Genomic DNA, 16,420 nt, shown 5'->3' on the forward strand with positions numbered 1-16,420 from the left:
GTGCCACATACTGGTCTGGCATGTATACTACATCATTTTGCGGTTTCGTATGGACGCGAATATTTCTTGAGACGAGGAAAAAAAAGATCGGATTTGGGTAAGCTCCTTCTCCGTGTGGACGGGGCCTTAAGCTTGCGAAGAATCTCAGCTTTAGCGTGGATAGTGAGGAGCTAACAGATCTCTGCTTCATTACAGTTCGCACATATTTTTTACTTGCAAACGTTGATCTGCCTTCAAAACACCCGGTAAAAGAGTTGCACGATAACGTGCATCATCACTGACACCTTTTCCGCCATTAGTTCCGGCTTTTGAATCAATCCCGGGATGTGTTTGTGTTCACACAGAAGACAATCCGGCAATTTTCTGGGACCAATGAGCAGTGTGAATGGGGCTCTTCACACACACACACACCTCAAGCCATTATTGCTTTACTTTCGATATCTGCTGCCAGCTGAACTTGAATAATGGCATGCTGTGTAGCTGATGTATTTGAAGGACTGTATAAAGGAAATGATCTTTCCTCAACGCAGGAAATGGAATCAGTTCCTGCTTGACTGAATGTCAGATTTGTCTTTGTAGAATTACATTTTGATGATTCCAGCAAATAAGTGGCCAATAACTCAAAAAAAAAAAAAAAAAATATATATATATATATACATAACAAAATTTGTCAGAAAAATCAACAGTTTAGTTTGCTAAAATGGTCATTCATAAAAAAAAAAAAAAAAAAATCTACCATTATAACAGTCTGACAGGTCCAAACCATTCCTCATGTTAAACATCTTATCTGGTCCTTCTGTGTCTGAATCTGTAGCTCTGCCACTTCATTTTCCCCCACATAAGATGCTTCTGCCAGGGAGATTCTTTCACTCACTCAGTCAGTGCCCACTTCATTTCCCATGCTGCCTGCGTGGGCTCCATAGATCACGGCTGTCAGTGTGGATGTCGCTATTTGCTCTGCTTTGTTAGCTTCATCACTCATGCTCAGCCTTCAGTGGCCGCTCTGGCTGAGACCCCTCTTCTCTCACACATTTTTAATTAGACATAAAAAAAAAAAATGCAAAAGGAGAATATGAATATTCATAAACCAACTGCATTAATATGCACAATCATGCAAATCAGCATGCAATTAAGCCATGTGTCTTTGGAGAGCTTTGCATTAAGGCATAAGACAGGAGGCAGAGGGGAATGCTTTATGAGGAATTTCTGCTCCAGTACACTTTAAAATGTTGCAGCAATATTTTAGAATATCCATTTTTCTACATATAAAGCATATTGAGGGCTATGAGGAGAACCTTTAACACTCTGTATCATGTATGTCTTTAACTGAGACTTGTGTTGTCCCTATGGGTGTCCACTCCCAAATGTAAAATGACGCTAATTACACAATTCTTTGATCAGCCTGTTTTTGTTCTGCTTGCCGTGATACCCCCCCCCCTCCCCCCAACTTGGTTTAATGAGATCCAGTGACCGAATGAATGCTCCCTTTATGGCCAGCAATGTTGAGACTTGCTAAATGACATGGATATTAGTGTGGTGTGATGGTTTTGGATGAGATTCAGAGGATGTCTATCAATACAGAACCACCCACCAAACGTCCAAAGGCCTTAATGCATGAAAAGAGAAATTAAAATGGGCCTTGATGTGAAGGTTTAGTGCATGTCAAAATCGAAGTATTGCTCTGACAGTGTGTGATCACTTGCTTTGTAGGTATGGAAGAGCGTAGTAGTCCCTGGGCTGCTGGAGAGCAGAACAGTCCCTCTTTTAACCAGGTAGAGGTAGACCCAGTGCCTTGTTTGCGGTCTAAAGGTGTTGTTGGGACATGTTTTATAGTTTTGACCTGCTTCTGTCTTGATTTTCCCAGAACTATGGAGAAGGCTCACACTACAATGAACACGATGGACTATCTTCCCCATTCCTTGGCACAGGAGTTAGTGGTGAGATTTACCAATTTTTGGTCGTTGATCTCAAAGCTGCCGATGTAGAAACTGCCCCATGGGTTGCCCTGGAAGTTGCTTAGGGTAGTCGAGCCCCTCTTTGGCCTCAGCAAGTGGATTCACTCTTAAACTCCATGTTCTGGAATTGACTTCCAATTTCTTCAAATAATTGTAACATTTGGACTTTGTTTGAAGTGTTGTGTGAGGGTTCGTTTCATATGTATTTGCTCACAATGCCAACGATTTTTACTTGCAGGAAAGAATGAAAGGGGGCCTTACTCTTCCTTTGGGGGCCAGGTAAGTTGAATCAAGTCTTGAGCAACTCCTGAAAGTGCTTTAGTCGCCTGCTTGACATCATGCTGTAACTTTTGATTCAAATCGGCCATCTTGTTGTTCCTTATAGCCTGGGTTCCTGCCCTCAGACATCGCCATGCCTTCTTCAGATGCCATGTCTCCATCCGGACTGAAGCCCGGCTCACAGTTTTATCAGTCATACCCCAGCAACCCCCGGAGACGCCCCTCAGATGGAAGCATGGGTAAATAACTTGCAACAATTACTAGACTTGTATCAGATCAGTCAGTATGGAAAGAAAGAGTACCTTTGTGTATGCTTTGATCTTTTTCACAGAACCCCAACCAAAAAAGATCAGGAAGCCACCAGGACTGCCATCATCAGTGAGTGAACTTTCTGAAATATTCTTACTTGTTTCCCACTAAAAGTATTTTATTGCAGCTTTAAATGATCAAATTTAATGATCAGAGTTGTGAGGAATTACACAGATGTTAAGGAAGCAAAGTCCTGCTTACATGAAGTTTGTATCATCTGAAATGGTTTGACATCAGTCCAAAGGTTTAGCTCCAACACCTTTCAACACATCTGCCTGGAAAGTTTTTGGTAATAAATTATGCAGGAAGGTTCCAGACCTCATTCAGAGTAGAAACATTTTTAATATGACGTGAACAAACAAGAACATGCTTGTAGGGGTAGATGTAATAGTCCAGAGATTTTACCGTTGTGTCTAATGGTTGGCGAACAAAACATTTAAGGCACATCCTTCTAAAAACATCACAGTTGACAGACTTTTGATTTAACAGGGTATGTATTTTAAATTGCGTCAAAATATTTCAGAACGTTTGACTATTGCACATCGGCGTCAACTTGACCAAACATGCAAGTAGCCATACCCCTTTTTTGAGTCATGGGAAGAGGAACTGTTGTTTCTTGGTCTAAATCCACATAAGCTCAACACTTTGCCCTCTAAACCCCCTCCTCAAACACGATCCTTCAGATTTGCCCATGCTAGACCTTATCCTCCCCCTCTTCCAAAGTGACCCAGTTGTGAGTCCCCTTTGCACCTTTCTCTCTCACTCTCTCTCTCTCTCCCGTGCTTGTCTTAGCTCAGATTAATGGCTTCTGATGAGCTAAGGTTCTAGCTCCTGCTGAATCCCACTCTACGGCTCAGTAGAACTTCCTCTTGTGCCGCCACAGCATTATATCACCCTAATGACTGCGCCAATGCTCTCCTGCTACCTTTAGCATGCTTTATAGATATTTACAAAATTCCACAGTTTAAACCCACCTTTGGCCGAGCACTAAAGGATATTGATCCTTAACTTGTCTGGGCTTGCCCTAATCTTCTCGAGTGCATCAACAAATCATTGTGAGGATATGTTTCCTGGTGAACTTGAGAGATAAGGGCCATTCGCAGGTTGTTGTTTTTTTTTCCTCCTTCAGTTGTTCTTTTATGCGGTTTCTACATAATCGGCCAGTCTATTTAGCTCCACTACTACCACTTCTTCAGCGAGACCTCTCCCCCCACCGTTCTCACCCCTCCCCTCTTCAGCCCAGCTGCCTGTGGAGTTGGACGGGCTCCAGGAGTAGGCAGATGGCTCTGTAATTAGAAGTGCATCTCTCCATTCCCATCCCACTTCTCCCCGTTAAATCAAATTACAGGCAAAAGAGAAATATCGCTTTGCTGGATTTGTATTCTCCGCTGGCCCGAGACCCACCCGCCCGCAGGCACCCCCTCCCTCCCAAACACTCGCTCATGTATGCGCACATACAGACAAACATACATTGTTACATACGTGTTTAGACGGGCACGTTGGGGAATACGCTGTTTGGAGGTATGTCTCCTGAATTTGGATGAATCATTCCGTTTTAATTTATCAGTTCCAGATCATTTTTGTATTACTATTCTAAACGGTACAGATGTCTGTTTTTTTTTTCCATTTTACTGTTATGGAATATGTAATTACGCAGTGTGCTTAGCTTGATTTGGACTCACTCTTAGTGACGGTACTCCCTGTAGCTGTCCTCCCTCTCCTTTTTTGGCTCATGGGAGTGCGAGAGGAAGCGCCGACTGTGCAGTGAGATGGCCGTGGCGCATTTCCCAGCATGCTCTGTTCTCTGTCCCTGCCACTTTATCTGAGGGGCCACTATGGAAACACTCATCCACGTCATTTGTACGGAAATGTATGATGCACTTGCCAGTTTCATGGGCTCCATATCAGATTTGCTTGGGTTATTTTGTCCATATGAAGGCCGTTACTATGATCGTTGTGTTTCTTTAAGTTCTTCATGTACCTTGTTTCTAAACGCAGGTTTATGCCGCCACCTCTGGTGATGACTATATCCGAGATGGTGCTGCCTACCCAGGCTCCAAACCTGGCTCTGTGTACCCAGGATCTTTTTACATGCAAGGTATCTACATAGGGCAATTTTCCATTTCTAAAACCCCAATCTCTGCAAGCCATAAATACTAATTAATGTATATATAACTTGTTCACAGAGACATGTTGCAAACAGATTAGGAATGACTAAGAAGTTATCTTATAGTTTTGTTTGTTAGATTTGAAATTAGTAGCATGCACATAGACAGATGTTGCTTTGGATTATAATAGACGTCCACTGTGCTGATTGTAACTGATCCTTTCTATCTGCCTTTGTGTTCGCAGAGGGCCTACACTCCTCTTCGGACCCCTGGGCCCCCTCTGGATCCATAGGCCAATCGGGATACACGGCTATGATGGGGAATTCGCCACACATCAGTCAGGCAGGCACATTCTCTGCAATAAACCCACAAGACAGAATGGTATGCCTTCTGAAAATTTCTAAGGTTTTAGAGAAGGGCTTAAATTGTGACTCAATTCAGAAGTTCCAATAACTGTGTTTATCTCCACAGAACTATCCCTTGCACGGAGCGGACGTGAATGGTTTCCATTCGGGCTCCGCAGCCTATAGCCACACATCCGCCATGAATGGATCCGACAGCATTTTGGGTGAATCACCTTCGTCTTTTTAATTGAATGTCCTCTAGGTTGTGAAATGAGCTTGTAATTGGGTTGCGAATGGTCCTTGAATTAGTTTCTTCGTGTGAAATCATTTTTGGCCTTGGACTAGTCTGAACTTGAACTGCAATCTTCCATTCAGACTTTGAATGGACCGTTTTAGCTGATAGCAAATTATGGATCACTTGAATAGTTGTGACATTGATGTACTGAATGAAGTTAATAAGTACTCCCGTTCTCTTCCACAGCAAGCAGAGGTTCAGTCACAAGCAGCTCAGGTGATGAGATCGGAAAAGCTCTTGCTTCGGTGAGTGAGCTTTCATTAATCACTTTGAAAGAGCATTTGACCGTGTGAAGTAAAAGATGGATAGCATTATTCAGACTTCCAGTGATTCCTTGGTTATGGATTAATTATTATCACCCATAGGAGAGCATCACATTTAGTCATGTTCCATGTGGTTTTTTTATCGACAGATCTATCCTTCGGACCACAATAGCAACAACTTCTCCACTCCTTCCACTCCTGTGGGCTCCCCTCAGGGCATTGCAGGTACGTCAGATAAGCTGTCTTCTTCTGTCAAAGCTGGATCTGGTTCATTAGATCAGCTTGTGTTGAAAGGTACCAAGACCAAAACGGGTACGCGGAGGAATAAGCCTGATCATTTTAGATTGATAGGCTTTTGTGTAGGCTAAGGTGTGAATGTGAAGCTCTAGAGCGCCATCTGCTGTCATAGTGGCACACCAGCATTCAGATGTTTCACACTCCCGTCTATAATATATCATGTTCTACCTCAGCAGGTGCAGCACAGTGGCCGAGAGCTTCTGGTCAGGCTGCGCTCTCTCCTAACTATGAGGGAGGACTACATGCACTGGTAGGTTTCTAAAGATGCTTTTTGAATGTAAACACCTCAAGCTTCAGTCTTTAATTAGACAAATATACAAGTGTTGTTTTAGAATTATTTGTATAATTATTTTAAAAAATTATATAACAACAATATTTCGCTTTTATGGTTGGTTTTTATTTTAAGGTTGGTTTTTATTTTAAGGACAATTTATTTTATTTTAAAATTTCTATTTAGCTTTAATTGAGGCACGAAGACTGGAATTGGGAACCGCTGATTTTGTAGTAATGTTGTCTCTGGTATTCTGCTCTCTGGCTTTGGACGGCGATTGCAGGGAGGGTGCTTTCAGTGCTATAAAGTTAGCATTTTCCAAGATCTCCTACTGCACCTTTAACAATAACACTGATCTACAAACCCTAACCCTAACTGATCTACAACCACATTTAGCAATGTTAGCAATGCTATATAAAAAAATGCTCTATTTAAATTGTGTTCTAATATTATTATATTATTTATATTTTGGACTTTTTACCTGTCTCAATGAATGCTTTTGGCCTCACTGTGCCCAAATCATCTGTGCTTTCTGTTCTATTTATTCTATTAAGTTAATAACTTGCTCACCTATACTTTAAGTTACATATGAATTACTTTTCTCCACAGCAGAACAAAATGGAAGACCGGCTGGAGGAGGCCATCCATGTGCTGCGAAGTCATGCGGTGGGTCAGTCCCCAGGAATTCCCCGAGCCCATGCTGACGTGCACGGCCTACTGGGTGCCGTCTCCACATCCAGTGGATCTATCGGGGGTCTCCCTCAGGCCTACTCCAACCCAGGACTACCCCTGAGCAACAGACACCCTGCCATGGTTAGTGTAAGCACTTAGTAGTATGATCCAGACACATGGATAACACGTAATCCCGTCCAACGCATCATGATTTTAATGAATTGGTTCATTTGGGTGGTTCATTTAATTTAACTTCATAAAAAAACCTGATTCAGTTATTCTTTCGGATTATCGATTATCAGCTCGATGGCAATAGTTATAGCTATTGGCTGATAATCATGCAAGTAGCTATGCATTATATTTTTAAGCAAATATTTGTGTTAATGCACACTTGTATATTAGCTTCATTATACTTTATTTGAATGTGTCCTTGTTCCATTGCAATAACTAAATACTAATAATATTAATTGACAACATGTACTAACTATAGGGTTTGGTTTACAGCTGTGTGTGGTATTGTGTAACACAAAGCAATACTAAGCAATTGATATGTGCTGATTACTCTCCCTTGCTGCACTTGTCTGCAGGCTGGAAGCCATCAAGATGACCGTGCCTGCCTTCCTCCCAGCAGCACCCTGTTGCAGTCCACTCATGCTTCAGACACCCCACAGCCTGGAGGAGCACCAGAGGGTTTTAGCAGTGAGCAGCAGTTTCAATTTCTCTTTATGAACCAACCGAACAAGTCAGCGACAGATGCAAACGCTGAGATCTGCGTGTGAGTTTCAGCGGGATGCATTTAACGATTTCCTGTCTCTGGCTTCAGGTTTGCCCGGAGGCTTGGCCCCCGCCACGCATCCCTCAAACAAATCTGACATTAAGAGTGAAGACAAGGAAGACGATGAGAACTCCTCTGTGGCCGATAAGTCTGAGGAAGAGAAGAAGGAAAGTAAACCATCTCGCACCAGAACAAGGTACTTTTTTAGCATTCCCCTTAAATTATGGCTGAATGGTTCTGGACCAGAAATGCTCAACCTAATGATGGTTTGAAGCATATATTTGATTGCCTACAACAAATGTTGTGTTTCTTCAAATGTTTCTTCAGGCCAGGCCTGTTTACAAAGTGTTTGGGTTGCCCCAACACCGAAAATACTGTTTTATAGTGTTCTCCATCCCCCCTTCCCAAACTCTCACATTGTTTTCAGAAAGGAGGTGTTTACCCATCAAGTCCTTTCAGGTCTATCAGACCAGGGAGAAGAGTAAGTCTATCTCCCACCATAGAGTGCATGTTTGTGAAAGACTCCGGATACACACTTGATCGCTTTTAAACGTTAAATGTCTGTGTGTTATTGTACACAAAATGAATTCGAAGCCATTGAAAAACTAAGATGATTTTGACACAGGTGGGACTTTTTCATGAGTGTAATTAGAATCGTCGGTTTTTCAATGCGCAGTATCTAATTTATTTAATTATCTCTTGATCTAAAATGGGTTGATAATGATAATGAAAATGAAGTCTGCAAAATTATGAAATTACATGAATGGAGGTGTACAAATTATGGGATGCTTAACTATATTGAAAGAGTTTGCATGTATTCTGGACTCCAAAACTTTAATTGGCAGTGTATATAGATGTAAAATATTTCTCTACTAAAGTAATTTCACAAATGAATGCATAACCTTTAAGATCAAAATGCATTAACCATGACAAAACATTTGTCAGGTGTGTCCAATCTTTTGACTAGTGCTGTATTTAAGAGATTTATAATAAGTAATTTAATTTATACTATATATCTATAGTAATTTTATAAGTAATTTATGTTTATAACTTTACACCTAGTATACTTGAGCAGGCACCTGGACTATGAAGATATTTAATAAAAAAAAAAGATTTAAAAATTGTAATTTTCTTTGTACAATTTTTAAAAATGGAGTTTCAGTGTTATTTAGATTATTGTCTCTTCACAGTCTAGACAATGAAGACGATGAGGATTTGCCGCCAGAGTTAAAGGTGGAGCGGGAGAAAGAGCGGCGAGTGGCCAACAACGCACGAGAGCGACTGCGCGTGCGTGACATCAACGAGGCCTTTAAAGAGTTGGGCCGCATGTGCCAGCTGCACCTGAGCAACGATAAACCCCAGACCAAACTGCTCATCCTGCACCAGGCCGTCAACGTGATCCTAAACCTGGAGCAACAAGTCCGTGGTGTGTGTTCTCAAAATATATTTATTGAATATTTTGCAACTTTAACAAAACATTGGAACTTCGTTGCCGTGCCATGGGTGCAGCTGCGTAATATCACTGCGCCTGCTGCACTTAGCAAAGTTCCTTGATTATTACGCTGGAATGAGAGTATAGTTCCTAGCCATAACGGTCTAGAAAATTGCAATTGTCTTAGTACACATTGAGACACAAGTTATAAATAGTTATAAAAGTTACTTTAGTCATTTTCGAGCAAGATGCTAACGGTCTAATCAGATTCAATGATCTATGCTAAGCTAAGCTAAAAGTGCTACCGACAGATCAGCCAAATGGATTCGGAAACGGTAAAACTCAACTTTTTTAAGTGGAGTTTTCCTTTAACAGAAAATGTTATTTTAAAAGGTTTTACATTTAGATTGAGGCTTGTTTTATTAATTAAATGCGTTTTAATAAATGAAAAGTTACACTTTTCTAAAATTGAATATTGGACTTCTCTTTAAGTGAATCAATCGTTCACTTCTGTCACGAAAACAAATTCCTCGTATGTGTAAACATACCTGGCAATAAAGCTCATTCTGATTCTGATTCTGATTCTGGTTCATTTTGTAATTACATTATTTTTCATCCAGAACGCAACCTGAACCCAAAAGCGGCATGTCTGAAGCGACGTGAAGAGGAGAAAGTGTCCGGGGTGGTAGGAGACACTCAAATGCAGCTGTCCGGACCGCATCCAGGACTGGGAGGAGATGGGCGCATGTGATCATGTGGTATGTTAATGTCCATTTAAACATTGCCTCACTTTGTGTAACTAATTATGCAAACACTTTTTGGTCACGAGTTAGATTTTTTCACTAATGTTGTTACTTATTAATAGTATACAATAGTTAGACACCACAAATTAGAGACGCATGGTATCACTACTGTATCGATTGTCAGTTGTAAGTAGAATTTATCTACAATATTTTGTATTTAATAATGCATGCCTATTATCTTTTCCATTGTATTTAAAAACTAATGTAAACAAACACATTAGGTTGTAATAATGCATTAGTAAATGCTGAAATTAACATTAACTAAGATCAATAAATGCTGTAGAAGTATCGTTCATGCTTAGTTCATGTTAACCACTGTTAACTAACAAACCTTATTCTAAAGTGTTACTAAAGTAAAATCTGAATTTTAATATCTGCCATTAATTAGCCATAACATTTCAATCATTTTACACTTATTGGTCTAAAAACCAGTGTTATTTTAGTACTATTTATGTAATATTATAGTATTTAATAATATTTTAAATGAGCTTCTTTGTATTTTCAGTTCTATTTTTAGCTTCATTTTAGTAATAGTGTTGCGTGTTTTGTCATTTGAGTAGTTTTATTATATTTATAAGTAGCTTAAATTATTTTTTAATTCAGTGTTAGTAATTTAGTACTTTTCACCTTATATTTATATTTTATTTTGGAAGCAATTGTTAATATTAGTTAACTATATTAACATTGAAAAATAAATAGGTTAAAAATAAACCCCTAATAGGTTTTACTAATATTTAGTTTTACTTTCAACATTTACTAATATGTACAGATCAATATTTGTTAATATCTTAAGAACTTAAACTGACGTATACAAAAAACAGTTGCATTTATTCACTAATGTTAAAAAAGATTTAAAAATTCTCTATCAAACGCATTGTACATTGTTACAATTCATGTTAGTTAATGCATTAACCAGCATTAAGTACTTAGTCTAAAGTGTTACTTTTATTTTAAAGTAGTTTTATTAAAATTACTGAAAATGATTTTTAATAGTTTTGGTTAGCTATAACAACACAGATTGAAGTCCCTAAATGAAATCTCTGATTTCTATCCTCAGATCAGTGAAATTTCTTGGGGCTCCTGGAAGAAGTGACCTTGAATCTCTTCCACCGTTCTCATCCTCTCTGTGTGCATCTAATGACTTCCACGAAATCAGAGATGCACCCTCCAAACAACCTTTTGGACACACGAATCGACCCACCAAAACTGACACAGCAGATTTTGTCCGTGATCACTCTAGACCGCAATTACCAGCAAAAATGTGAAAAACTTTCTCAGCTCAGTTTGTATTTTTCTGCTTCCATAAAACAAAGGATCATAGGAATAGACATGTTCTGACCACAACTGAGGTTTTTTTTTTCACTGCAGAAAGAGAGTTTTGAACAAGAGACGAGAAAGACGTCAGTTTAATCATGGATTTGTGCCTAATTGTTACGTTTTATAAAAGACGCAAACTGCTTACTTGTACGGAACAAAAAAAATTTGGGAGTTGGTTGTATATGAGGATTTTTTTTGTTTTTGTCATTCCCTTCTGAAAGGTACAGTCTTACATGCGTTGTGTAACCAAACCCCAAGAGAGGGGCGAACCTGTGGTGCTTTTGAGGACGGCATATCCCAGCATGCCACTGCTCTGTGGGCCAGGGCTCTTCTGGAAAGGGAGAAAAGCACACGGGCCATCGCAGCTCTCCAGACTGTTTTATCTTTTTGGAAACATCACGAATCATCAGCTCTCACGATGCCATTGACTAGTTCAGCCAATCAGAAGAACCCGCATCATAAAGGAGCGTGAGCTTCTGTCACTTTGATAACAATTGCTTGGATTGCATTGCGTTCCCAGGCACGAAATTGCCAAGTTGATCTTCAACTTCTTTATTTTAATTTTATTTTCTCTTGCCAGAACATGTTCATCACTCGCTTGCACCGTTTCATTGTTGCCAAAAGTCTGAAAGCGTACACATGTCCACCTCACACATATGTAATGGATATTATTTCAATTTGAGGGAAAAAAAAAAGTAAGAATATATATATAAATATATATATTTTTGTTAGTCTATACATTGTAGATTTCTAAATAACAAAAACGTATTCACTTAAAATGTGGAGAGTCTATAGCGCAAGTGAACGCTAAAGAGACGCGTCGTACCATTGAAAAACGAAACAAAACCCCACTTATATTTTCACAAACGTAAGCTTTGGGTGAGGCGACCCATTGTTACTTTTATCCCAAATGCCCCCTGATAGCACTACGCTAACGAAGAAAATATAAAGAGAATTGATAATGAAGGTTCGGGCCGCGTCGAGGTTTAAATCCTCGCAATAATTTCCTGATTTCAGGGAACCGTACGTCAACAGAAGTGTTCTTAGGCAAAGGTGTTCAGTGTTCACCATCATTTCAGTCTTGCCAATGCACATAATGCAACCTGTTTGAATGTAATATTCAAATGTACGCACTCTCACGTCTCCATAAGACTGGCTTACTGTGAGTTTAGTTGATTCATACGGTCATTTCAAAGTGTACGTCTCAATTTTTCGTTGTGTGCGCGAGATAATGTTCCCCAGTGGTTTGAATTATGTATGTAGGAAAGAAGTGGTGATATAACATGTAATTGTCCACAATGTCCACAATGGATATGATTCTTAAGTAATAACATTTCACCGTAAGGGGGATACTGGACTTAGGTTGTCCTAAAGTATAATGGAAACATAATATAAATTCTTGATAAAGATAAAAAGTTGTTGAACATTTATATATCGTGGCCTTCTTATTCTCAAGACTGTCATTTTTGAGAGTGATGCCTTGTCAGTGCCTAAACTTACTTTCATTTCGAAATGCAAAAATGTCCTTTTGGTTTAGTTTTTCTTTTCTGAAAGCATCGTTGTAGTATTTAATCTGTAATTTAGAAACCTTGTAGACTTTCATCCTCATTATTATGCTGTGTGCGCGCACCTTCTTTGGCAATTTTAGGATTCTCGTTCCTGTCATCTTTGAATCGACTAGGTTTTTGCTTTCAAGACGCTAGTGTCCTGTGATTTGTGAAGGACACGAGAAAATCGAAGGATTTTTGTTGATCCATCAGTTGGGGGCCTGAAACACTGACTGTTTTGAGTGATTCTCGATTCTTTCAGCGGATACTATCTGAAATGAGTGTTCATTTTGAAAACATCTATAAAATATTTGAGTGCTGGACTTGTTTTTGCTTCTCGCTTAATGCTTTTAGATGCTGAAGGAGGGTTATCGTGTCATCTAAGATTCACCTGCCTGAAATGACTTTCTTTTTATCCCTGAAGCATCGTCTCTTGAATGTCCAACTGAGTGAACATTCATCGTGTACCGAAGTAAGATTGCTGCCCATGATTTCCATCAGAATTGGAGTAGAGACATGAACAATACTGCTGTTGTGTCTTCAGAGTGCCTCCGGTTTTTTGTCATTATTATTTTTTTTGTCTTTGTTTTTTATAAATATATAAATATATATATAAAGTAGGTATTGAGAACTGTCATGTATATAACAGTAATGTAGCAATAAATGTGCCATTTTTAAATAACAGAATTATACTTTTTTTTTTGTTTTTCAATGTCTTGCATTGGATCTTGTATACCTTCAAATGAGTTAAATAAAAAAAACTTGTAATAAACGTCTTACCATTGTGTGCCTTTTCCAAAAATGCTTGAAGTAAAAAAAAGTAAGAAGGGAGCGTGTGGACTATTATTATTATTTTTTTTATCATTTATCGAATGGTTAACAATATGAAGAAACAAAAAAATCGTTCTGAAAGTGAGCTATATGTACCCCAGTATCGTTATCATCATATAAACGTTATATTGGTGTGAACCGTCTTCTAAAAGTCATAACTCACTAAACGTTGCAGAGCAAAACTGAATATCTTGCAAAGATTTGATGCCACATACCTCAAACTGCTCAGACTAGATATTTCTCAGGTAACTCTTAAACTTAATTTTTTAGGTGAACTGATCAAAATCTGTAGGCTACACACTAACTCCAAATAGCTAGCTAACGTTATGCCGCTGCTAGCCATTTAAACCAGATCTTGCTATTTTTGTGGTTTATTTTATTGAACAATGCATTAGAACGGTAGGAGCAGGTGTATAAAAGATAAATAGAATCTTTATCTATTGTTTAAAAAACAATACAAAACAAATTGATAAAAGGATCGAAAATTAAATGGGCTTTTCTTGTAAATTACGTTTTTTTAGTTGGAAAAAAGTTTTATAGCATTTTGCTTTATAGCATTCACACTCTAAAAATCAGTTTTATGCATATACAGTCTCCTCAGTTACAGTCAATCTCAGACTGGATTTAATAAACAGTTAACTAGAATATGTTAACTAAGTCAAGCAGCTCATCTGATATTTTTAGCATGTTTCCACTGTAAAGTCTTAATTTTATGTACTGCTATGGTCGAATAATACTTCATATTGTATTAATGGTGTATTATCAGACTGCAGATAGCTAGCATGTCTTGCTAATAAGTTGTCTTTCTGTACTGGTAGAGTTCATCACTCTGTTTGAAAAAAAAAAGCTTTTTCTCCTTGCACCTGTCATAACATTCAGTTTTGATTTATATATATTCCCTGCACTTAATCACCTTTATGTTGACTGAAATCAGTGCCTCTTGTTTTTTAAAAAATAAGAGAGATCATACTAAATGCATGTTATTTTTTATTTAGTACTAAAAACATTTGGAATTTAAAGCTCAAGGTAAATTGTACTAAATTTGTGTTCCAGGAAACATACAAGTATTTGCTGTTGCTTACGAAGGGCAGGACTAAATAATAATAAAAAAAATGATATTCCAACAATATAAAAATGTTGACCTCTTCAGGCTTCAAAAGTTTTCACCCCCCAACTCTTAATGCATCTTGTTTCCCTCTGGAGCTTCGTGAATGTTTGAACCTTAATTTATTATTAACCTTAATAGTATGATCTCTCTTATTTTGTTAAAATTATTCACATTTTCACAGATTCTGCAAGGGGTTCCCAAACTTTCGCATGCCACTGTATATACAAAAAAGTTACCATGGTTTCTTCCTCAGGAGTGCATTAACATTCGCAATGCCATCGATTTATTTAATAATTAAGTAAATGTACTCCCTTGATTTACCTTTGTCTTTACCCAGGAAAGTCGTGGTATTGAAGGTGGAGAGAGAACTGTACATGCACTCCCCCCACCTACAATTCCTGCCGGTCCAAGACTCAAACTCACAACCTTTTGACTGCCAGTCCCCGAGACTCGAACTCACAACCTTTTGACTGCCAGTCCCCGAGACTCGAACTCACAACCTTTTGACTGCCAGTCCCCGAGACTCGAACTCACAACCTTTTGACTGCCAGTCCCCGAGACTCGAACTCACAACCTTTTGACTGCCAGTCCCCGAGACTCGAACTCACAACCTTTTGACTGCCAGTCCCCGAGACTCGAACTCACACCCTTTTGACTGCCAGTCCCCGAGACTCGAACTCTCACCCTTTTGACTGCCAGTCCCCGAGACTCGAACACACAACCTTTTGACTGCCAGTCCCCGAGACTCGAACTCACAACCTTTTGACTGCCAGTCCCCGAGACTCGAACTCACAACCTTTTGACTGCCAGTCCCCGAGACTCGAACTCACAACCTTTTGACTGCCAGTCCCCGAGACTCGAACTCACAACCTTTTGACTGCCAGTCCCCGAGACTCGAACTCACAACCTTTTGACTGCCAGCCCCCGAGACTCGAACTCACAACCTTTTGACTGCCAGCCCCCGAGACTCGAACTCACAACCTTTTGACTGCCAGTCCCCGAGACTCGAACACACAACCTTTTGACTGCCAGTCCCAGAGACTCGAACTCACAACCTTCTGACTGCCAGTCCCCGAGACTCGAACTCACAACCTTTCGATTGCCAGTCCGACTCTCTAACCATTAGGCCACAACTTCCCATTTACACAGTGCACCTTTAAAAATAAATAAAAATAGTAATAATAAGGTTATAATATCTTACATGATTTAAAGAACGACTGAAGTGTAGACATTAGTTACCCATTCTTAATAGGAAAGTCCCAAAAAGTTGCTCAAAACGTTGCCCTATGTATTATCAGTCGTACAGTATTGCAGTATTACCATGTAGTATTACAGTATGAACAGTAACTTGAAGCGGTTACCATGGTCATTTCTGTACGCGACAAGGCAACTAAATACATCTGCAAGCTCTACAAACATCTAATAGACGTCTTTAAGATGTAAGTTTGACACACATCCTAAATCACAAACATCTTAAAGACATCTTCTTAAACGTCTATATTACATCTGATAGGAATACGTCCTACAGTATTGCAGGTGAGCAAACACTCTAAAAAATACATCTTTCAGATGTAAATGCAGACCTTAATGTTCCCTCAATGTTCCTTCAATGAGGGAAGCGAATTCACTGAATGCAGCCTGCAACATTTACTGTAAAGTAAAAATTACCTGTATGATATTAAAATGCATTTTCTTAGAATAAAAAGCTAAAAAACAAAAACAAATTTGCTACATGAAAACAAAACGGTGCATTGTATTGCCATCATGTGGTTTATGGTTTACCCGACTAAAGCAGGGCTTTGTCTCGTTAAGTC

At 39.1% G+C, this 16,420-nt stretch overlaps 1 protein-coding gene across 7 annotated transcripts; it reads left to right on the forward strand.

The window, feature by feature from the left end:
• The first annotated feature begins 1,602 nt into the window (after positions 1-1,602).
• LOC113065228 (transcription factor E2-alpha-like) lies at positions 1,603-11,414 on the forward strand. 7 transcript variants are annotated; one of them, XM_026236500.1, is made up of 18 exons: positions 1,604-1,772; positions 1,865-1,937; positions 2,194-2,234; positions 2,341-2,473; positions 2,566-2,612; positions 4,542-4,641; positions 4,896-5,032; positions 5,123-5,219; positions 5,477-5,535; positions 5,703-5,778; positions 6,027-6,100; positions 6,734-6,934; positions 7,381-7,492; positions 7,617-7,764; positions 7,996-8,049; positions 8,759-8,994; positions 9,621-9,758; positions 10,861-11,414. In XM_026236500.1, the coding sequence occupies exons 1-17, from the start codon at positions 1,713-1,715 to the stop codon at positions 9,749-9,751; spliced, it is 1,779 nt and encodes a 592-aa protein (XP_026092285.1). In that variant the 5' UTR covers positions 1,604-1,712; the 3' UTR covers positions 9,752-9,758; positions 10,861-11,414. The 7 variants fall into 7 exon arrangements, with proteins under 7 accessions (XP_026092288.1, XP_026092285.1, XP_026092287.1 ...); XM_026236498.1 differs by having other exon boundaries at positions 1,605-1,772; positions 6,024-6,100; XM_026236499.1 differs by having other exon boundaries at positions 1,605-1,772; positions 6,731-6,934.
• The last annotated feature ends 5,006 nt before the right edge of the window (positions 11,415-16,420 follow it).

This window comes from Carassius auratus, chromosome 47 (genome assembly GCF_003368295.1).
Source record: "Carassius auratus strain Wakin chromosome 47, ASM336829v1, whole genome shotgun sequence".
NCBI classification, from domain to species: domain Eukaryota; kingdom Metazoa; phylum Chordata; class Actinopteri; order Cypriniformes; family Cyprinidae; genus Carassius; species Carassius auratus.